A 24,966-nucleotide genomic window follows, 5' to 3' on the forward strand; every position below is an offset into this window, starting at 1 on the left:
ATGAATTATTATACGTTATTGCTTACCGGTAATTTTTTTTTTTTTTTTTTTTTTTTTTTTTAAAGATTTCAACTAGCTTCCAAACCAAAACTCGCTGGAGTTGGATTAAATTATTAAAGGACATTTGCTAGTGCTGCACACTATTACCATCATCACAAACTAGCTCTGTCCCAGTCTATACACGACTGGAAAGTTTCCGTGCCTGAAATGGGGCTTTACATTGTACAAGTAAAGTAAACCCCTTTTTTCAAAGTAATACTTGTAGATAATACACTTCTATAAGAAGGTAGCTTTAATCTTATTGTATTTCAAGCAATCTCTCTCCCAAATGAAATATGCAATAAGGGCTGTGTTCTAATGGAAGCATAGACTTGTCTGTGCCATTTCCCACAGTGCAATTTTTAAAGTGTACCTGAGATGACCAATATTGAAGTATTTATACTTGCCTGGGTCTTCCTCCAGCCCCATGAGCTGGGTGGGCTCCCTCGCCGTCCTCTCCGGCTGCTCCGTTGTGTAGTAACACTCCCCCACCCCCAGTAATCTGGCCAGTTTTGTGCTGTTGCACATGCCCAGCCGCGTGAAACACTGCTGGGCTCCTGAATCCAGGAGCGCTCTGCGCCGGGGGTGCGCCTGTCCGAGCCCGCACACGCGCAGAAGAGCACGGCAGGCCAGATTACCAGGGTGGGGGGAATTACTACACAACATAGAGGACGGCAAGGGAGCCCATGCACCTCATGGGGCTGGAGGAGGCCCCAGGTAAGTGTAAATGCCCCCATATTAGTCGTCTCAGGTTCCCTCTACTGTAAACCTGTCCTGAAAGAGAGTAGAGGAGAGCCTCTCGATATTCCAGAGGCTTTCCATTCTATCCAGTTGCTCAACATTCCTGCACAGGGTCCCTCTGATCATATCAGACAAGAGCTTGTTAGATACTTTCTTGTGGCTGTGCGCCTTGCTGTGTATGAGCCTGGCCATACTGCACCTGTGTGAAAACTGCTGCATTTGTGCAGTAAAAAAAAGGGTGGTGGGGTCCAGGAGGACACACAATGCCTATGGGGCATCTCTAGAAGCTTCACTCTGCTTAGGTAAGTATCTAGTTTTTCTTTAAATTAATAAATGGGGAAAAAAAGGTCCAGTATAGCCGGCTGGAAAGCAGGGGGTTTGATCTCTGGGATTAGTGTGTGCACACGTGTATTTTGGGTTTTCTGCTGGTTATGTTCAGTTTTAAGCTATTTAATAATTGAAATGAACGTATTTAATTTATTGCTATTACCTGTACTACAATGATCACTTTCTATTTTTCAGGAAGTCTGAAGATGGCAACCAGATGACACAGAAATTACAGGAATTAGAAGCACTAAATTCAGATTATGAATTAAAGATTAAGGTAGGTTGTTTGCTGCAAATATGTTATTGATGCTCTTTTTCCATTGATAAATAAGCCTTATATTTTATAATCTCGTCGGCTGAATACAGAGCTGTTCTGTAAAAAATAAACTTTTGTTTTGTCACCCAAATAAACAAAAAGTCAATGCTGCTCAGTTTACTTACTACATATTATAGCTGTAAGTCCTTTTTGCAAATTAAAGTGTACCTGAGACACGGGGTGGGGGGAGGGGAAATATCTCACCTGTCGCGCCTCACATAGGCAGAGCGTAGGCGAGACCTTTTGTCGAAAGCCTACCCTCATACTTGAGGGATACTATGGACTTACTGAATAAGATACAATATATTAACCACTTCTGGATTCTGCAAACGCTTATCTACCCCCCTGCAGTAGATAAGCATTCGCAGTACGTTTGTTTACCGTCGCCGCCACGATCGCCGCACTTCCTCGTCCACAATAGCCGCTATCCCGTCCCCTCTGTGACCGGGATACCCGATCACTGAGGTTGCGATGACTCACAGCCTCCTGCAGTGTTGATTGAAGAAAATCCCGGCAGAAACAAAATGTAAACACTTCTTCTGTGTTAAATTTATTCAACACAGAACTCCATAGCGCCATCTTGTGGCCAAAACGTAAAAATGCATCCAAAAACAGTCTAATATACTAACCCATAGGATGATAATTTTTTTTTTTTTTTACATATTTTTAACCACTTCCTCCCCACCCCATAGTTACCAAAATAAAACACTTGTAAAAAATAAAATAAAAAAATACACCATTAAAAAAAAAATATATATAAATTGCTACCTTAGAGAATTTGTTAATGTCGTATCTTTGACTACCACATCGACGAAGAATTGGATAGATGGATACATGCCAATGGAGGGGCAAAATTTACTCTTGATGTTTAGATCACTCTTAGGCGCACCCGTGTGCACATGTCCCGTGATCTTTTCCTCCAAGAGCTCATTCAAAATGTTGAAAGTGTTTTCATCCCTTGCATCATCCCTTCTACTCACCATAGTGGGGGTATTCATGTGTTTGTAGATGGCAAGCTTTCTGGCAAAAAAGATTAAGTGAATCTTTCTACCATGGACGTCTTCTGTCTAGATTTATAGAACTATTGGTAATATGCACTTTATAAATATATGAATACTTTACTGGGGGCGAATGTTTAAACCCCTATCTGGTGATTACATAGTTTGTATGGGGGCTTTACAGGATTGGTCAGAGGTTTGACTGTCAACCTTGTAGACCAATCATCCGCTTGTTCTGGGGCGGCGTGTCTGGAATGAATCCTGCCTCCTCCTCCTTAGCCCTCACTCATAGTATATAAGGGCAGTATGGAGGACATGTTCGTTTGGCAGCTACTATATAGCCAAAACGCTGTACCATGAACTGATTTTATTGTATTTTGTATATATGCACCTTAGCACAATTTTTAGCACTCTTGCACATAGCACTTTTCCCTTGAAAAAGCTTCCTATATGGAAGTGAAACATGTTGGGTTGTAGGTGGGGTTAGTGTATATGTATGTTTGAAATGCAATGTTAGTGGGTTTACAGGTTTAACCCTCATACTGACTTTACCTTTTTTTTTGCTTTTAAATATTTTCTTATTAAAAGTTAAATTTTAGTCCTTTTTTGTAGGATAATCCTTGTGCAAATACTTCAGGGAGTGAGCAGGCCAGCTGAATGAAACATTACTTAACAGGGATTTTAGTGTGTCAGGGAGAAGCACACGAAGAGCTTGACTTTTATCATAATTTATAGATAAGTTGGACAATTGGCCATATGTAGAGAATTCTGCTAGAAGGTTAGGGAGGGAAATGTGGGGGTTGGTTAAATAGCATAGCATGTTGTCCACGTAAGCAGCTACCTTGTGGGAGGATTTTGGGAAAGAAACGCCTTGTATGTCTGGGTTGGCTCTTAACTTGCAAAGAAAAGGCTCGAGGGAAAGAGCAAAAATTAAGGGGTATAGAGGAGAAACCCTGTCGACTGCCATTTCATATATTAAATGACGTGTCTGATAAGACCCCATTGGCCTTAACCTTAGCATTAGGGCAGGAGTATAACGTTAGTATACGCTTATGCATTTTACCCCCTAATCCCACGTGGCGCAGGGTGCATTCTATGAAGTCGCCATCCACCCTATCAAATGCTTTTTCAGCATCAATGGAGAGCAAGAGCGTGGGGGTGGATCCGGAAACTCTTCTTGATAGTCTCCATGACAACAGGGCATCTCATGTTGGGATGTGCCAGCATATTACACGCTGGCCACCAAACATCACCCTGCACAGCTCAGACACAGCTGACAGCCCTGATTTACTCTTGCTGATTACTTGCTGATATGGAATAATTACACAGGCTGATCTCTCTAAACACACACAGAGTGAATTTCTTAGCGATTATGGGCAGACACACCCTGCAGAGCACTTTTTGATTTGTCTTTGTTTTTTTTTAACCACTTTATCCACAAGTCAGTAGATATACGTCCTCTGTGACTTCATCTAAGCCACAAGTCAGTAGATATACGTCTTGTAGCAGAAGCAGTGCTGTGCAGGATTGGGCTTGGTCCTGTGCACATTTCTGGCACTATCTGATGCAGCACTAATTGGTGAACGGGAATATATGTTTCCTGAGCTAATGAGATTGATTTTTACTATTAAAAATACTTTTATTTTCTAATTTCATAGTGAAAGATACTCTGTAGCATTATTTCAGAATCAAATATCTTCACCATAAATTGTGACTAGAACATATAAGTTTTGTGATAAGCCGAAGAATAGCCAAACAATTTGTGTTTTTTATCTACAGTAGCACTTTTTTATTTTTAAACTGGAATTGGTAAAACTGAGAAATGTTCTATTTTTTTTCTTTGTTTTCCCATTAAAATTCATAGAAAACAATTGTTCGAGGGAAAAATATGGCATACAATGAAAGCCTAGTTTGTCTTGAAAAAAACAATATATATTTCATTTCTGTGTCGTAAATGGGGATAAAGTTATTTCTGATTAAATAAGGACACATCTAAACTGTCAAAACTGTCTGGTCCATAAGTGGGAAGAAAGGTCTGGATGTGAAAAAACACTCACATTAAGGCGGAATATAACCCTGCATTTCAACTTTGCTCTAAAACATTATTTACAGCATATTATATGCAACCAGCATTTTGTTTTACTAGACCAGCATTGGAAGGGTTACACAGAGTTTTAAAGTTCCTGGAGATTTCTGCAGCATCCGAAGCTGAAATAGATACATTTTGTTTACATAAATGTATCTAAGTGTTGAATGTGACTCACTCTCTCTGACTGAGCTGGAGGACAGCCAAAGAGTGTGTAACATTCAACACTTAGATACATTTATGTAAACCATATGTATCTATTTCAGCTTCAGATCTGCAGAAATCTCCAGGAACTTTAAAACTCTGTGTAACCCTTCCAATGCTGGTCTAGTAAAAAATAAAATGCTGGTTGCATATAATATACTGTAAAAAATGTTTGAGCAAAGTTGAAATGCAGGGTTATATTCCGCTTTAACCACTTAGCAACTTCTGCCACACTTTTCTATGTCCCTGTTTTATAAACACCTGTAAACACTTGGTTCAGTTTTCTATTGTTAGAAAATGGAGTTAGTATAGCACCATCTTTGTGGCCAAAAAGTAAAACTACTTCCACATACACCATATAAATTTTTCATTTTTTTTTAACTCTTTCACCCCTAACCCAAAATAAAATATTATCGCCATATGTTGTTCTAGGGTCACAATTTAAAGAGACTCTGAAGTCCAAAGTGTCCATAAGGGGACACTTTGGTACAGTTGGTGAGCTTAAACGCGTTAAAGCGTAACCAAGAGCCCTGTCACTGTTTTCCTGTTGTGTGCTGCAGCCCCTCTGTATTTATATATTTCTTATGGAGATTGGGGTTCTCCAGTGCTGTTTGTGCATGCTTTGCATATATATTGATTGCAAAAGTATTCGGCCCCCTTAAAGTTTTCCACATTTTGTCACATTACTGCCACAAACATGAATCAATTTTATTGGAATTCCATGTGAAGGACCAATACAAAGTGGTGCACACGTGAGAAGTGGAACGAAAATCATACATGATTCCAAACATTTTTACACATAACTGCAAAGTGGGGTGTGCGTAATTATTCAGCCCCTTTGGTCTGAGTGCAATCAGTTGCCCATAGACATTGCCTGATGAGTGCTAATGACTAAATAGAGTGCACCTATGTGTAATCTAATGTCGGTACAAATACAGCTGCTCTGTGACGTCCTCTGAGGTTGTCTAAGAGAATATTGGGAGCAACAACACCATGAAGTCCAAAGAACACACCAGACAGGTCAGGGATAAAGTTGAGAAATTTAAAGCAGGCTTAGGCTACAAAAAGATTTCCAAAGCCTTGAACATCCCACAGAGCACTGTTCAAGCGATTATTCAGAAATGGAAGGAGTATGGCACAACTGTAACTCTACCAAGACAAGGCCATCCACCTAAACTCATAGGCCGAAAGGAGAGCGCTGATCAGAAATGCAGTCAAGAGGCCCATGGTGACTCTGGATGAGCTGCAGAGATCTACAGCTCAGGTGGGGGAATCTGTCCATAGGACAACTATTAGTCATGCACTGCACAAAGTTGGCCTTTATGGAAGAGTGGCAACAGAAAAGCATAAGAAGTCCCGTTTGCAGTTTGCCACAAGCCATGTGGGGGACACCGCAAACTCGTGTAAGAAGGTGCTCTGGTCAGATGAGAGCAAAATGGAACTTTTTGGCCAAAATGCAAAACGCTATGTGTGGCAGAAAACTAACACTGCACATCACTCTGAACACCCCATCCCCACTGTCAAATATGGTGGTGGCAGCATCATGCTCTGGGGGTGCTTTGCTTCAGCAAGGACAGGGAAGCTGGTCAGAGTTGATGGGAAGATGGATGGAGCCAAATACAGAGCAATCTTGGAAGAAAACCTTTTGGAGTCTGCAAACGACTTGAGACTGTGGCAGAGGTTCACCTTCCAGCAGGACAACGACCCTAAACATAAAGCCAGGGCAACAATGGAATGGTTTAAAACAAAACCTATCCAAGTGTTAGAATGGCCCAGGCAAGGTCCAGATCTAAATCCAATCGAGAATCTGTGGCAAGATCTGAAAACTGCTGTTCACAAACGCTGTCCATCTAATCTGACTGAGCTGGAGCTGTTTTGCAAAGAAGAATTCGAAAGGATTTCAGTCTCTAGATGTGCAAAGCTGGTAGAGACATACCCTAAAAGACTGGCAGCTGTAATTGCAGCAAAAGGTGGTTCTACAAAGTATTGACTCAGGGGGCTGAATAATTATGCACACCCCACTTTGCAGTTATTTTTTTTTAAATGTTTAGAATAATGTATAATTTTTGTTCCACTTCTCACATGTACACCACTTTGTATTGGTCTTTCATGTGGAATTCCAATAGAATTGATCCATGTTTGTGGCAGTAATATGACAAAATGTGGAAAACGTCGAGGGGGCCCGAATACTTTTGCAAACCACTATATCTATAGATATAGATATATAAAATTTGTATGCAAATTCACATTTGAAAGCCGATTTGCATACTTCTAGTGAAAATGGCCCCTCTAAAATTATGTGTGAAGGGTTTCCTACCTGTATATTGCTGACGTTTCTCATTAAAAATGCAACTAGTGCAACTCTGACATGCTCTCTTTTCTCTACAGAATTTAGAACAGCAGCTGTCTTCACAGGAGCAGGATTCTGCCATTGTAAAAAGCATGAAATCTGACCTGGATAAACTGCCCAAACTTGAGAAAGAAGTGCTACAGCTCAGAGAGGAGAACAATTACCACAGGTACTTCTGTCTGTGTACAGCACCAGGTTTAAAGATTGCCACTGACCCCTCTCTCCCCTCCCACTTCCTTTTTCCTTCTCCTTCCTTAAAGCACACCTGAAGTTAGAGGGATATAGAGGCCATATTGTTTTTACTTTTAAAACCATACCAAGCACAATCATGCAATAAATGCAGTCAATTTCAGTCAAAACCATACCAAGCACAATCATGCAATAAATGCAGTCAATTTCAGTCAAAAACATATGATCTGCATGCTTGTTCAGAGTCTATGGCTAAAATTATTAAAAGCAGAGAATTGGCAGGATAGCCAGGCAATGTACATTGTTTAAAAGGAAATCAATATGGCGGCTTCAGCATCCCTCTTACTTCAGTTGTCCTTTAACCTCCCTGCCGTTATAAAAAATTGCTGCGCACGGCAGGGAGGGTGTTTTTTTTTTTTTTTTTTTTTGTAGCATGTAGCTAGCCTAGCGCTAGCTACATGCTTCCCCCCCCTCCCTGCGGCGTCCCCCCGAATGCGCCGATCGCCGCCGGCGCATTTACCCATCCGGAAATCCCGTTCTAAACGGGATTTCCAGGAGGGCTTCCCCCGTCGCCATGGCGACGGGCGCGATGACGTCACCGACGTCATCGACGTCGTGACGTCAGAGGGAGTCCCGAACCACCCCTCGACGCTGCCTGGCACTGATTGGCCAGGCAGCGCACGGGTCTCGGGGGGGCACCCTCTGATGCGGCGGGTTGCGGCGAATCGGCGGCGATCGTAAGTTACACGCAGCTAGCAAAGTGCTAGCTGCGTGTAACAAAAAGAAAATAATGCAAATCGGCCCAGCAGGGCCTGAGGAATCCTCCGCGGCAGGTTACCCCAAGCTGAGCTCGGGATAACCGGCAGGGAGGTTAAGATAGTTTCCCAACCATGTCCTCAAGGCCCACCAACTTCACATGTTTTGTAGGAAACTACAAACATTCACATGTGAGGTAATTAGTGTCTCAGAGCTGATTAGGTACTTCTGTGGATTTATAGAAAACATGCGGTGTTGGTGGGCCTTGAGGACAGGATTGGGGAATTATATTTATATATTTTGTATACTGAATTCATTATGTACTGTGCCGTCTGATGGTGACTGTGCCGTCTGATTATGTGCTATGCCGTCTGATGGTGAAATTATTCAAAAGTGTGATCTTATAGCAATAAAATCCAGTTTTGATACACACTGACACCATCTCTGTGACTGGTTTCTAGATATTGATCAATTCAGTTACTGCAGCTGCACTTTATAAGAAATCTAAGGAAGGCTTAGGTAACTTGTGCTGACCATATTGCTGTCCATGATTCCGCTAGGAAGGAATCATAGGGGGCAATGTACCCAGATGCCCTGTTTTTGTTGGCAGTGGTGTTTCTAGCTGGTTTTCCTGTCAATAAGGACTGATTTTGGCCAGCGATTGTCTCTAGCAGCTTTACTAGAACGAGATTCATCCATCAACTGTGGCTTTAACAAAATCCTGCATCTGTATGTGGAATTGGGATGGATCCCCTGGTGGTGCGATCAGGCATCCTAGGTCAAGCAGCTCTTTGAATCCACTGTGTATCTTGAAGAAGAAAAAAAAAAACAAAAAAACAAGAAAAGCTCGCTCTGAAAACAGTATTAGAATTGAAATGCTGCCCTATCCAGGACAGGTCTCGCCTGAATTCCAATGGCTGTCAGTGAGATACAGCCTAGTGTTCCTTGAAAGCCAGGGACTGGGCTCTTGGGATGGTAGAAGACTTCGATGGATGTGCCCCATGTGGATCTCCGGATAGTGAGCCTGGCATCCTATGTGTAAGACAATGGGGGGGTGGCACTTGCTCCACGGCGAGACTGCCACCTCTGCTCACGCTGATGTGCAGTGTAGTCCCACAAGCAGGTGTGGGAGAAACAGCGCCACGCGGCTGCTATGCAGCGCTATGCCAGGTGGAGATTTGGAAGCAGGATACATGAATGGTCTAAAGGGTGCTTGGTCCTCCGTTTCGTCAGGTTAATAAAATCCTAACATTGTGTAACTCCATCTCAGTTTATCCAAAACTAAATAAAAACATTTTCTAGCATGTTAATTTTGTATAATATTTTTAGACGTACTCATTTTGAACTGTCTGCTTTAAAGCCTTCTTTATATCATATGTATTTGTTTTATTTGTCTTATAGCTCACTGGTGGACACAACAAACCAGTAAAGTTATGTCCTGAGATAAGAAAAATGAAAGCTGCTTTTCACAGGGACAGCTGACAAGTGGTGAAGTCACAGTCTGTCAGCTGTTCTCCTGCACTTGTTGGCACCCGGTACCGGTACTGTACAGACGGTCCCCCACGGAGTGAGATCCTAGCGCTGCTGCAGCCATGCTCAGACTTGACATGTCGCGTTCCTCAGCGCCCAGCAACGTCACTGCGTGTCAAAGCTTGACACGTGTGGTGTTACAACTGCTGCAATTTGGCTGCATTCAAATTGCTGTCGAATTGAACTGGTGGGCGGCAGATGGGAGGCTGAACTGCTTGGCAAAACGCACAGTTCAGCCGCCCGTCTGAAAGGGGTCTAAATGTCAGAGCGCTGTCTGGGAGTGAGTATTTTTTCCTCTTGTGTTTCACAGTCGGCTTGAGGGGGTAGTCATCATTGTCAGATCTGACAAGATTAGCCACATGCTTGTTTCTGGTGTGATTCAGACACTACTGCAACCAAAGAGTTACACAGGGCTGCCAGGCAACTGGTATTGTTTAAAAGCCTCTCACTTCAGTTGTCAACTACTTTAGATGTCTCTTTCCTGGAAGCACAGAAGGTTACGCAGCTTTTCTTTCCTATTGTCCTTACTCCTAAGGGCAAGCCAATAATATGCTTGTGTCCCCAATTACTGGAGGAGAAAAGGATTTTATTGGAAGTCCAAAAAGAAAACAAAATCTTTAGTTATTGCAATTTATTATTACTCTGACTTCCTTTGCCTATTTTATTTTGCCTCGCTGTGGAAAGTGGGTTCTTTACACACGATGCTGCGCAGAAGCAATACATATGCATTTCTGGCACTTGTTTTAATTGGAATATTTTCCAGAAAATAACATTTTGTATGTAAATTAAAATGATTTCTTGGAACGCTGAGCAATAGGCAGCACAAAGCTGTTTTCTGCTAATTTGTTATTATTACCAGGGCAAATCAGGTAATACATATGATAAACAGAGCCCGCTATGATTACTGCCATGGCTTGATTATGTACATCAGTGTAATAGTGGCTTTTCTGCAATCAGGGAAATGAAGGAGAATAATGCGCTGCTGAAAGAAGAGGTAGAAGGGCTGCGCAACAAAGTAGAGCGATACGATCGGATGAAGGAAGAAATGGTGGCGGGAGAGCTTGAGAGAGAAGTAAGTAATACAATGTTGCAGTGGTTCTTAAGGGACCCATACACCTATCAATTTTCCCGCCGCTATACAGCAACACTGTGATCGAATCTGCTGTGAAATTGTTGCGCAAACGCTGACCAAAATCGTTCCCGTCGATCTGTCCGTGCGGAAGATTTCGCTCGATTGTCAGCGGGTTGGGAGTGCGTCGATAGCGGCGTTCGAATGTCCGATCGATGCTAGCGGCAATACATTACCTGCTCCGCCGGCGCGTGTCCCCGCTTTCATCTCTGCTCCTTCTCCGCTGGGTTCCGGAGGGCGTCACTTCTTCCTGTCCCGACAGGAAGTTTAAACAGTAGAGCGCCCTCTGTTTAAACTTCCCTGGATGTGAAGTGAAGCTGGAGCCCTGGAGCCAGCGTGGAGAAGACAGCGGAGACCGGGGGACTCGCGCAGGCAGGATCATGTCATGTATGCCCCCCTGCAGCAGCTTCAGAGATGGTGAATCAATTTCATGCTGAAATCGATTTACAATCTGTTTGCAGTAAAGGCAGCCATATGATCCCTCTTTGATCAGATTCGATCAGAGAGGAATCTATCTGTTGGTCGATCTGATGGCAAATACAGAATCTGTACTGTGAAAATCTTACATAAATAAATGTACCAGCCTGTTAGTTGTCGTCTCCTAGCCCGCTCTGTGACATTTTTGCCGCTCCCTGCTGCTTTCTTGGTGATAAAATCAGTTTTATTCATTGTTTTTGTAAACAATGAAGATGGCCGCCAAACAGGAAATACAGTGGTTTGCAAAAGTATTCGGCCCCCTTGAAATTTTCCACATTTTGTCATATTACTGCCACAAACATGAATCAATTTTATTGGAATTCCATGTGAAAGACCAATACAAAGTGGTGCTACACATAAGAAGTGGAACGAAAATCATACTTCCTTTACATCATGATTCCAAACATTTTAAAAAAGAAAATAACTGCAAAGTGGGGTGTGCGTAATTATCCAGTTCGGCCTATCAGGACGAGCTTCCTCGTCCAGATAGGCACTGCTGCTCCCGCCGCATGGTGCGCACGATCGGGCGCTCTTCCGTGCGCGTTCCCGCCGCCCGCCCCCCGATTAGTGAATGGTAATATAATTCCCATTCACTAATCTAACTTCCCCGCAGAAATACCGACGCTTTCTATCCAGAGAGCGCGGTATTTCTGCCCCCAGGAAACTTCTCTGATTTTTAGTTCCTGGATGCGAGATAGTTTGCATCCAGGACTTTTTTCACTGTGGCCATCTTGTGGCCAAATTGTAAACTGCACCCACATACATTTTTAATTAAACAATATTTTACAAGCAGTTTCCCTCCCACACCAAAAATTACCCACATACATTTTTATTAAATTTTTTTTTTAAATACAATAAAAAACAAAAAAAACCAAATAGTTACCCAAGGTTCTGAACTTTTTAAATATGCATGTCAAGAGAGTATGTTATTATATTATTTAAAATTGTAAGCTTATAAATAGTGATGGACGCAAATTGAAAAAAAATGCACCTTTATTTCTAAATTAAATATCGGCACCATAAATTGTGATAGGGACATCGTTTAAACGGTGTAATAACCGTGACAGATGGGCAAATAAAATACATGAGTTTTAATTACGGTAGCGTATATTAATTTCAAACTATAACGGGCAAAAACTGAGAAATAATGCATTTTTTTCATTTCTTTCTTAATCTTCCTGTTAAAATGGATTTAGAAAAAAATTATTCTTAGCAAAATGTACTACCCAAAGCAAGCCTAATTAGTGGCGGAAAAAACAAGATATAGATCAATTCATTGTGATAAGTAGCAATAAAGTTATAGGCGAATGAATGGGAGGTGAACATTGCTCGGATGCATGAGTTTTTCGGCACTGCGGTGCTGAACCGGTTATTTAGCCCCCTGAGTCAATACTTTGTAGAGCTACGTTTTACTGCAATTACAGTTGCCAGTCTTTTAGGGTATGTCTCTACAAGCTTTGCACATCTAGAGACTGAAATCCTTGCCCATTCTTCTTTGCAAAACAGCTCCAGCTCAGTTAGATAGATGGACAGCGTTTGTGAACAGCAGTTTTCTGATCTTGTCACAGATTCTCGATTGGATTTAGATCTGGACTAGTCAGTAATATGACAAAATGTGGAAAACTTCAAGGGGGCCGAATACTTTTGCAAACCACTGTACATCAGAGCTGGTGCCTGCTTGCAGTGGCTCCTCTCAAGCCTGGCTTGACTGCTGGAATGTTATTCCCACTTTGCTTTAGCGGTTTGTCTGGGCTTTGAACTGATCTTTCTGTACTCACAGCTTTTTGAAATGTCACAGCTCCATGAGCCTCCCAGACAGGCTGGCTGTGAGCAGAGACCTTGCCTGTGACTCATACACACAGCACACAGGAGAGCATAGAAGGCGGGGCATGGAGGGGCGTGCATAACTTCTCCCTATCACAGCAGAGACAGCACATTCCTCCCTGGTTCAACGAAGCTTGACAAAGAAAATAAATTATAATATTACAGAGACAGTGCAACTAGAAAAGGCTGCAGTAATCCAGACCACATTAGAACAGGTATAATAACTTATAGGATAGAAGAAATAAGGCTGACATTTTTGGTAGTCTTTTTAAGGTGGCCACTAACGGTCCAATTTCTAGCGAAAAAATCGTTTGAGCAATCAGAAATTCTGATAGAATTGGTTGTAAATAATCTCAGTTGATGGGCACAATCCAATACATACGGTTAGAAAATCAGTTGTCCGATTTGGATTTTCGTCGAACCAAAATTTGGATTTTCTTGTTGGTTGTGATAGGATGCAAAGATTGGTTCGGTGATAGTGCAGTGAACGATTTCAATTACGTTCAGAATTTCTGATCGCTCGAACAATTTTTTGCTAGAAATGGGATCGTTAGTGGCCACCTTACGGCTTATTTAAAGTGAACCTGAGATGAAAATAAACTGATAAACAATTGGATCTGTCCTACTCCTAAAAATAACCTTTTAGATATCTGTTTTATTTTAAGTATAAACATTTACAAAGCAGATTTAATGTTTATACTCATTGCTCCATAGCAGTGTTTCAAGAGTCACAGAGTGAAAATACATGAACTATTAACCTACAGTATTGTATTTTCCCCTCACAGTCATAAGCCCAGTTATCTGCTTAGGAAAGTGTTTTATAGTTGTAATTTATCAGTGAGCTGAGAAGGAGCAAAGCATAAGCGTTTGTGTTGTTGCCACTGTATATCTTACCACTGTATATACACACTAGTGGACCTAAGCCTGTTTAAAAACGGGCTCTAGGTCTGTTTTTCTGCCGCCGCCAGTAAGTGCGCATGCGCGCGCCTGCAACCGCCCACCCACCCACGGGCAAGACAAAATAAATTAAAAATAGACAAGGCACCTGGCCCGGATGGCATGCATCCTCGGGTCCTAAGGTAATTAAGTTCCATTATCGATAAACCCCTTTGTCTTATCTTTTGTGACTCTCTTCTGGCAGAGTTCCGGTAGATTGGTGTACAGCCCACGTTTTCCCATTATTTAAGAAGGGCAAAAAGCAATCAGATCCGGGAAATTATAGACCTGTAAGCTTAACATCAGTTGTGTGCAAACTATTTGAGGGGTTACTAAGAGATACCAACGTTCCTGGTTAATGACGCAATACGTCATCATGGCGGCCGGCGTGATAGGTCTGCGCATGCGCAGAAAACCCGCGCATGCGCAGACCTGTCATGCCAGCCGCAATGAAGACGGCCGAAGGAGACTAGCCAGGAGGACGCCGCGGGACCTCGCCACCTACGGTGAGCTGGAAGAAGCCCCAGGTAAGTGTATTCTTTTAAATTCGGGCACTCCTTGGAGTCCCTTTAAATATGTGAATGAAATGAATTCTGCTGTGCTGAAGCTTAATTTTCAGTCTTATTTTTATGTAAAATTATTTTGTAGAAAATTAAGAAGAAACTGAAAAGCTGGGAGAACCTGGAACAAACAACCGGTCTAAACATCAAGTAGGTGCTTAACATTTATGTGAAGGTGATGTAATTTTTGTTTCATGGGAAGAGTGCCAGTAGTGTTGATTTAGCTTGAGGCACTGAATGCCGAGGAGTCATAAATGCAGTCACAGTAAATGAAACTTTACTTAAGTATGCAGAGTGCTTTGTGATAGGTTTGTGCCGTGAAGCACAGCCCTGATGTACTTTTAGAAAAAAAAATCAGAACTTTTCCTGCAAAGTGAGAACATGGATCTCTCTATGCCACTGCCATGAATGTATAAACACAATTATGAATGCTCCTGGTTGTAGAACTATAACTGTTCATTAGGAAAGCAGGGACATTTCCTGGGATTCTCACTGTTAATTTATTATGTCGTCATTTATATATTTTGATGAGTACGAAGGTCAGCATTGCGTTCATTAGTGTTAATGCAATTTTATCATGATAATGCTGAATAGATTTATAGAAAGTGGTTTTGCGCTCCTCTGATCACTACTATTACTTGCACTACAACACTGGTCCCAATGGATCGCTAAACCCTGGGGGGTATCACCTCCCTAACCAAATTTTGTGTTTGCACCAATCTGGTGCGTGGGTGCAGCGCACATGCCCCTGATGAGTCATTGATGACGAAACCGGTAGGGCGGAGCCTCAGGCGCAGTGTGCGGAGACGCTGGATACGATTGGAAGCAATGAGGACGCTCAGCTTTTAAATGCGCATTTAACTTTTATGACATGTGAGTGCAATACTTTGTGTTTTTATATATTATTAAACGGAGTTACGCTATGGAGGCTTCTTTTTGAGTTCCTTAAGGTGCAGTACTGGCGGGTCAGTGGTGATACCCCAGACAAGCGAGTGTAGCTGGTTCATTGGATCAGCCATAGCGGTTGGTGAGTGTGCATTTTTACTATTTCCACGGTGGTGGAGGCACTTGTATGGATACACAAAGCGAGCACGAGTGGTGATTACAAGGTAGTTGAAACAGGATCACGCTATGTTCTGCCATTTTTCATCTTTTTGAGTGACATCGTGGAAAAATCGGCTTGTGAGAGGAGGAGACCATATCCCTCTACTGGGCAAAACGCTGATGCTGATTTTAACTTGATCAGCCAATATCGTTGGTAAGGGTGTGAGTTATATCTATTGTGGATCTAATCAAGTTGTGCTGGAACAATCTGAACTGTTGCTGTTAGAGACATAGTCTCATATAGGAGTAAAGGCCTGACAGCATTGGGACATTCATGCATGCTGTTATCTGTATTATTATATATGATGATATTGATGTAAAGGAACTATCTTGTATATATCGTGTATACTGTTGGTGGGATTATTGTATGCACATTATTGTATGCACATAGTGGTGATAGGTACATTGTTGAGCGCTGCACCCACGCACCAGATTGGTGCAAACACAAAATGCTGAATAGATAATGAACAGCATGAGTCTGTGTAGCAAGCAAAGATTGGATGCACATGCCGGTCCTGGTGGGAAAACTGTGGCGCTGCGGGTGCTAGGCACAGGTAGCCTGACGGTCATTTTGCGCAGATAGCGCTTCTACCGAGGCTAGGTTATGTTTGCATGGGATATGCCATCTTGTTGGTAATGTCATCAGTATGTACAGAACAGGAAGAAATCTTAGCATTTTTAGCATGTGCTTTTGAGTTTCACCCAGTTCTATGTATTATGTACATAAAACCTCCTTTGAGGAAAATCTGGTACCTTCCAGAGAGACAAAAACACAGACATTGGAAGCCCCATAACTCAGGCACCCAGCAGTCTCCATTTACTGGCATGTCTGGGGTTGGAGAATTGGGGTGTTTATGTCAAAATTTGCAGAGTGGTGCGCAGTGGAAAGGACTTGTGAGTCCTGCAGCCCACTGGTCTTCTTCTGCAGTTCCCACTTTATTAGCTAATATTTTTTTTTTTTTTTTTAAAGGTCAACCGAGGTGATGTGGTGACATGAAATAGACATATGCATGTACAGTGCCAAGCACACAAATAACTAGGCTGTGTTCCATTTTTTCTTTCTCTGCCTGAAAGAGTTAAACATCAGGCATGCAAGTGACAGTTTCTATCCGGGTTGGGACCAGGTCGGACTGGGTCAGACTATTGCATAACCCTCACTGATAAGTAATTACAGCCATGAAATATTTTCCTGTCAGTAAAGGGCTTCCTGGAGCAGGAAAGAGATAAAAAGGGTCAGTAATTAATACATTTGAGCTCTAGGATACTTCATTGCAGGTGTCATTGAGCAGAGACAATGAAATAGTAAAAACTTAAAAAAAACTAGATTTAAATATAAAATAAAATGGAGGATAGATATAATTTTCCTGATCAGTTTATTTTCACCTCCGGTGTCCTTTAAGTCTTTGAAGAGGAATTAACATTTTTGTGAACTGTTGAGTTTTGTGCAGTAAAAAGTTTTTATGCAGACAATTTGTTACTTAATCACTGTTATATCTTTATTACATGAAAAAACAACAACTTTTTAACCACTTAAGGACTGCAGTCTTAAAACCCCTTAAAGAGAACCCAAGGTGGGGTTCTAAGAATATCTGCACACAGAGGCTGGGTCTGCCTATACTGCCCAGCCTCTGTTGCTATCTCAATCCCCCCTAAGTTCCCCCTGCACTCTGCTATCCCTCATAAATCACAACCGCGCTGTCGACACGCAGCGGGCTGTGTTTACCTCTGTAGTGACACTCTCGCCACTCCCCCGCCTCCTGCATAGCTCCGGTCCCTACCCGCGTCCATTCCCTCCAATCAGCGGGGAGGGAAGGGACGCGGGCGGGAACTGGAGCTATGCAGGAGGCAGGGGAGCGGCGAGACTGACACTACATAGGTAAACACAGCCCGCTGTGACACGCTGCGTGTCGACAGCGCGGCTGTAGTTTATGGGGGCCAGCAGAGCGCAGGGGGAACTTAGGGGGGATTGAGATAGCAACAGAGGCAGGGCAGTATAGGCAGACCCAGCCTCTGTGTGCAGATATCATTCTTAGAACCCCACCTCATGTTCTCTTTAGGCTGCTTTCACAGTTAGACGTTACAGGCGCACGTTAGTGCAGCCTGTAACGCAGCCCACCGCACAGCAATGAAAAATGAATGGGCTGTTCACAGTGGCCACGTTGCGTTACATTGTAACGCAGCAGGTAAAAACAAAGTGCTAGATGCTGTGCGTTATAAGCGGCTAAGCCGCGTTAGACTGTTTGCACATGCTCAGTGATGTTGGAGGAGGAGGTCTCCCCTCCTCCTCCGATGCCAGCCACATGGCTAATTAATATTCACTGCACGGTGTGACGTGCAATGTTTACTTCCTGGGGCGCCGCTCTGTGCGGCGATTGGCTGGCGGGATGACGTGATGCCGCATGCGTCCAAAAGTACGCATCATGGCATAACGCGGCTCGATCTGACGTCCAGCTTCAACCCCACTATGCGTTGCGTTAGGTGCACGTTATGTGACCTTAACGTAGCATCTAACGCAACGTCTTAGTGGGGAAGAAGCCTTAAGGACCAGACACTTTTTTTTTTTTTTTTTTTTTTTTTTCCCATTCAGACCACTGCAGCTTTAACGGTTTATTGCTCGGTCATACAACCTACCACCTAAATTAATTTTACCTCCTTTTCTTGTCACTAATAAAACTTTTTGGTGCTATTTGATTTCGGCTGTGATTTTTAGTTTTTATTATATTCATCAAAAAAGACATGAATTTTGTCAAAAAAATTATTTTTTGAACTTTTTGTGCTGACTTTTTTCAAATAAAGTAAAATTTCTATATACATTTTTGTCTAAATTTATTGTGCTACATGTCTTTGAAAAAAAAAATCCAATAAGTGTATATTGGTTTGGGTAAGGGCTCGTTTCCACTATAGCGAATCCGCATGCGGGCACCTCATAGGCAATACAAGTGAATAGGATTGTTTCCACTTGTGCGTTTTGGTCTGCGGGGGAAATCTGCACGGCAGAGCCGTCAGATTTCGCGTGTGGCTGGAATGCGGGCGAATCGCCCGCAATACTTTTAATAGGGAAATCGCATGCGGCTTTGTCAGGCGGTTTTCCCGTGCGTGCGATTTTTGCGTGCGATTTTTGCGTGCGATTTCACATGTAATGTTATGGAAACTTACACAGGCAGTGACATGGTTAAATTCACCTGCTTCTTAGCCATGCGAAATCGCGGGGAAAACCGCATGCAGAAACGCATACGCATGTGATTTCGTCTGCGGTGGAATCCAGGTGATTCCGCTCCACAACAGTGGAAACGAGCCCTAAAAGTTATAGCGTTTACAAACTATGGTGCAAAAAGTGAATTTTCCCATTTTGAAACTTCTCTGACTTTTCTGAGCACCTGACATGTTTCATGAGGTGCTAGAATTCCAGGATAGTATAAATAACCCTCAAATGACCCCATTTTGGAAAGAAGACATCCCAAAGTATTCACTAAGAGGCATGGTGAGTTCATAGATTTTATTTTTTGTCACAAGTTAGCGGAAAATGACACTTTGTGACAAAATTTTTTTTTTTTTTTTCCATTTCTGCTAACTTGTGACAAAAAAATGAAATCTGCCATGGACTCACCATGCCCCTCTCTGAATACTTTGGGGTGTCTACTTCCCAAAATTGGGTCATTTGTGGGGTGTGTTTACTGTCTTAGCATTTTGGGGGGTGCTTAATTGTAAGCACCCCTGTAAAGCCTAAAGGTGCTCATAGGATGTTGGGCCACTGAGCGCACCTAGGCTGCAAAAAAGTGTCACATGTGGTATCGCTGTACTCAGGAGAAGTAGTATGTGTTTTGGGGTGTATTTTTACACATACCCATGCTGGGTGAGAGAAATATCTCTGTAAATGACAATTTTTTGATTTTGTTACACACAATTGTCCATTTACAGAGATATTTCTTCCACCCAGCATCTGGAGTCGGAGCAATTTTGGGTGCCTGGAGTCTGAGTCGGGAAAAAATGCACCGACTCCGACTCCTAATGAATTTGTAATTATAATTAAAATAGAAAATATGATAAAATGTTCTATTTCTCAGATAATGGTCATTAAAAATAATGTATATATACAGTATATATACAGTAATAGCTGTGCTTAGTCCACAAAAATGAAATAAACCAAACAAAATTAGTTACTTGTGCTGCTTCAATAAAGCAGTCCCCGTATTTTTAAAGTCAGATATACATACATATCTGATTGTGACTGTACAGTATATATGATGTGTACACAGGAATCTCTTATATATACACGAAATAACATCTGTGCTGAGCCTGATGTGTAGCCATGTCACTAATAGAGATGGTCAATGAGATTGAAATAATTCTGCATTGATGCTGGTTTATGCAAATGTATGCACTCTCTTTGCTCATGAAATCAAATAATTTGATATGTTAAAATTTGGTTTGGTGACTATGAATTAAAGGGTACCTGAGGCGAATTAAAAGAAAAGCTTTATATATAATTGGGGCTTCCTCCAGCCCCTTCAGGCCATTCAGTCCCTCGCTGTCCTCCTCCGCCACCTGGATCTTCTGCTATGAGTCCAGGTAATTCAGTCAGTCAGAGCAGTCTGGCTACGTGCCACTTCCACAGCCAGGAGCGTTCTGCACCTGCACAATAGTGCTGCGCAGGTGTAATACGCTCCCGGTGGCGGAGTGTGTGCATGCGCACTACACCAGACTGGCTCAAGTACCTGGACTCATAGCAGAAGATCCAGGTGGCGGAGGAGGACAGCGAGGGACTGATTAGCCTGAAGAGGGCTGGAAGAAGCCCCAAGTATGTATAAAACTTTATTTCATCTCTCAGGTTTCCTTTTGTTACACAGTAGTACTATACTCTACATATGCACTCCCCACAGAGCTGCAGGAAATCCACTGAGAATGTTGTGCACATTGAACACAGAGGTGTTGTCTATCACTCATAAACCTGGTTCAGATTGTGCATGAAGAATGTGTAATAGAGGAAGAATCTCCTCATTCTCCTGCAGAGTACCTGCGCATCATTCTTACATGTAACCACAGTCACATTGCCTAGGGCATGATCCATGTTCAGATGTGTAATTGAGGAAGAATCTCCTCATTCCCCTGCAGTGTACCTGCACATCATTCTTACATTGCCTAGGGCTGATAGATGTTCTTTGTTCTGGTCTGTACCTTTTACAAGTACTCTTACCAAGGACTAGTTTTAGTCTAAAGGGAATAAATATAGTAGTCTACATAACCTTCTCACTTCAGTTGTCTTGTGAAATTCCTAAGCGTTGGCAGTTAAGAGACGAATTTCACGTTACATACTGTTAATCAACAAAATTGTAATATGCAAATTAGAGGAGTCTGAGTCGGTGGAATCCTAAACTGAGGAGTCTGAGTCAGTGGATTTTTGGACCGACTCCACAGCCCTTCCCAGCATGGGTATGTGTAAAAATACACCCCAAAACACATTATACTACTTCTCCTGAGTACGGCGATACCACGTGTGACACTTTTTTGCAGCCTAGGTGCGCTAAGGGGCCCAAAGTCCTATGAGTACCTTTAGGATTTCACAGGTCATTTTGAAGCATTTGGTTTACAGACTACTCCTCACGGTTTAGGGCCCCAAAAATGCTAGGGCAGTATAGGAACCCCACAAGTAACCCCATTTTATAAAGAAGACACCCCAAGGTATTCCGTTAGGAGTATGGTGAGTTCATAGAAGATTTTATTGTCACAAGTTGGCGGAAAATTATTTTTATTTTTTGTCACAAAGTGTCATTTTCCACTAACTTGTGACAAAAAAAATCTTTTATGAACTCATCATACACCTAACAGAATACCTTGGGGTGTCTTATTTCTAAAATGGGGTCACTTGGTGGGGTTCCTATACTGCCCTGGCATTTTAGGGGCCCAAAACCATGAGGAGTAGTCTGGAAATCAAATTCCTCAAAATGCCTTTTCAGGGGTATAAGCATCTGCAAATTTTGATGACAGGTGGTCTATGAGGGGCCGAATTTTGGGGAACCGGTCATAAGCAGGGAGAACAGATGTAAGCAATGCACTGGGGAGGTGAATGGGGGGGGGGGGGGGGGGGTCTGAGGGTATGGGCGCATGTGACAGGTGGTGATAGGGGGTGATTGATAGGTGATCAGGGTGTGATTATAGGGGAGAATAGAAGCCAGCAATGCACTGGCGAGGTGATCGGGGGGGGGGGGGGGGGTTACAGAGGGTGTGGGCAGGTAATTGCGTGCCCGCAAGGGGCAGATTAGGGTTTGATCTGATGGTTGGCATTGACAGGTGGTAAGAGAGGGATAGATGGGTGATTGACAGGTGATCAGTGGGTGATTACAGGGGAGAATAGAGGTATACAGTACACTAGGGGTAGGGGTCTGGGGACGATCTGAGGGTGTGAGGGGGTGATCAGGAGCCCCCAGGGGGCAGTTTAGGACCTAATCTGAAATATAGTGTTGACAGATAGTGACAGGGAGTGAGGGAGTGATTGATGGGTGATTGGGGGGGGGGGGGGTGATTGGGTGCAAACAGTGGTTTGAGGGGGTGATCGCGGGGATAGGCTCGGAGGGGTGCTGTGGGGGATCAGGGGGCGGGGCAGGATCAGTTTGTGCGTGTGTGTTTTTACTAGAAGGGCTGCCTCCTGCCCTGGTGGTCCCTCGATCACTGGGACCACCAGGACAGGAGGCAGCCTGTATAATACTTTGTTAGCTTAACAAAGTGTATTATACACTTTGTATGGGGCAGATCGGGGGTTAACAACCCGCCGGCGCTGCTAAATGGCCGGCGGGTTCATGTTGCGGGTGCGCGGAGCCTAATGCCGGCCGGCTACATCAGTCCCCCAGGTACCACCGCTGATCGGCATTACGCGGTCCTGGGGGTGCCACCTTGCCGACGCCCATAGGTAGTGGGCAGTCGGCAAGTGGTTAAAGGGGTGTGGTGGAATGCCTGAAGGACACTCTATTTCTAGGTATTTCTGGTTCCAAACTTCAAGAATACAAAAGACAGTATTGTGTTAGGCCGCATTCACACTTGAAAGCGCAAAACGCTGGCGATTGCTGCCAGCGTTTTGCGGTAGTGATTTTTTCCGCGATTTCACCCGGAATAATCCACTGGACACTGAAGCGATTTTCCCACAATCGCGTTTAGCGCTTCTATAGCACTGAAATGCGTTCGCCGTGAAATCGCCTGAAAATGGTGCAGGCTATGCGTTTGCGTTTTTGCAATTTGCATTAATCTCCGGCGATTAACGCAAATCGCCCAGGTGAGAACGGCCACATAGGCCTCGATTCATAAAGCATTACCTCATGCGGTAATGCTGAAAACAGCAGACTTTACCGACCACTTAGCAAAATGTCAATTCATAAAGGCTGTTACCGCGTGAAAAGCTGACATTACCGACCAGGGAGGTAAATTACCGACTTGGCTGCAGTTACCGACAACACATGTCAGTAAATTGTCAGCAAATGTCAATTCATAAAGCCTTCAACATGCGGTAAGCCTGGCGGTAGTTACCGACACCTCTGGTGAGGTCTTAACAAGTTACCGACTGCTCTGACAGCTCTGATTAATGCAAAGTGCAGAGATCCGAAAGTCTGTTTGATTCATCTGTGGAGAGAGCCAGAAAGCCCTCTGTGTGAATCATTTCAGCAGGCAGGGAAAGACTGTGTGACTCATCTGTCTGAGTCATCAGTGGAAAGAGCCGGCTGTGTGAGTAATTTCTGCAGGCAGGGAAAGACTGTGTGACTCATCTGTCTGAGTCATCAGTGGGAGAGCCAGAGAGAGCCGTCTGTGTGATTCATTTCTGCAGAGCAAAGAGGGAATCGGGACACTGCTTTACTCTACCGCTCAATGGGCTGCGGTAATTTACCGACCTCCAAGGGCAGCTGGGGAAATCTTTATGAATTAGCACACAGACCGGGAAAATACCGAGTGCGGTATTTTCCCGACAAGATTTTTTTTATCGCACTGCTGTTTATGAATCGAGGCCATAGGGTTTTATTACACTAGCGCTTTGATTGATGGCTCTTGAACCAAAAAGTCCTATGCTAAATTCTGCTTCTAACCTGGAATTTGCATACTATCTCAGCAACGTCTAAAAGTTAACTAAAAATAAAGTTTTGCCCAGTCCACTTTAATGCTTTTTCTTTTTACTGGTGTGATTATCCATAGCTGAAAAATATTTTTAGAAAGCGGAGAAGGCCGTAGCACGTTACCTAAATTGCAGAATGACGAGTCAGTGATTTACCCGTAAATTACTTCTGTCTGTATTTTGCTTATAATAAAAGCCAATTATAATACTTCCATATGTGTTTACGATCTGCCTTGTAATCGGCAGCATCTGTCACCCTTCTTTGTTCCGTTTCCTGCGTAATGCTAAGCAACAGTCTCCGTAACATTCTTTCGGAGGCTGTCTCTCTGCTGCACCGCCACAGCTTGCAACTTCCTATGCTTGTCTCTGTGTATTCCACCTAAGTGACTTTTTGGTTGGAATAAAAAAAAAAGCCACAACGTGTCTGAGCTTTTACTTACCTCAAGCTGTTCATGTTTAATGAAGTAATTTAGCAGCAGGAGACAAATGGAAATGAGTGACAAGTTTTTTTTTTTTTTTTGTAATTTTTTTTCTCCTTTTGCTCCAGTCTAATAACATCTTCATTTAAAATTAGACCATTAGACTATTCTGTTGAAGCGGTGAGATTTTGATTAGGCGACATGACGCTGAGCAATCTTTTGGAGGAAGAATATATTTTTATTAACGGATGATGGAAGAAAAAAAAAAGTTAATTATGCCCGAGGAAATAATTTATGGCCGCACTTATATAATTTGCCTCGGGCAGATCTCCCGCTGCTTTCAATAAAATTTATCCTGTAAATGCTAATAAAAGACGTGGGATTGCATGCTTCGGGGCATTGAAGTGTATTGGCCAGCGTGATTGACGTACTTGTTTGGTTGGGCGTCAAAATTGCAAAAGCTATTTCTTGCCGTAGATTTAAATTTCCAAAAGAGATAATGTTTCTGTTTTAACTAATCCCTCTCAAATTATCTTTTATGTTCTCATTAAGGTGACCTTTGAATACTTTGCAGATTTGCTGCATATTTTCAGGTTAATTTTCCTTTGTGAATACTTGTAGCACAAAGCTAAAACTGATGTTCACTATATAGATGGATATATAGATCGGAAATGTATATATTCTCCACACCCAGTTTTGCCTCACAGGAGCCTATAGGCATAGATGTCCTAGCATGACTTCGCCCTCTATGAACTTTCAAACCCCACCAAACTGCACTGCAAGTGTGCTGGCTAGCCCAGCTGTCACTTCCCCCTTACTTCCCTTAGGTAGCTACAGATGCCCCTTAGTATTAGGTAACCAGATTTACCCTCAGTATTTAGAGGTTCCT

General features: G+C 42.9%; 1 protein-coding gene across 1 annotated transcript in view; it reads left to right on the forward strand.

Moving 5' to 3' along the window:
• Positions 1 to 24,966, forward strand: part of MAD1L1 (mitotic arrest deficient 1 like 1) — a 1,144,984-nt gene that overhangs the window by 25,061 nt on the left and 1,094,957 nt on the right. Inside the window, exons 6-9 of the mRNA XM_068244499.1 lie at positions 1,303 to 1,384; positions 7,100 to 7,230; positions 10,494 to 10,608; positions 14,551 to 14,612. Of these exons, the coding sequence (XP_068100600.1) occupies positions 1,303 to 1,384; positions 7,100 to 7,230; positions 10,494 to 10,608; positions 14,551 to 14,612 (390 nt within the window). The remainder of the gene's footprint in view (positions 1 to 1,302; positions 1,385 to 7,099; positions 7,231 to 10,493; positions 10,609 to 14,550; positions 14,613 to 24,966) is intronic.

The sequence above is a fragment of the Hyperolius riggenbachi genome, chromosome 7 (assembly GCF_040937935.1).
Source record: "Hyperolius riggenbachi isolate aHypRig1 chromosome 7, aHypRig1.pri, whole genome shotgun sequence".
In the NCBI taxonomy this organism is placed as follows: Eukaryota; Metazoa; Chordata; class Amphibia; order Anura; family Hyperoliidae; genus Hyperolius; species Hyperolius riggenbachi.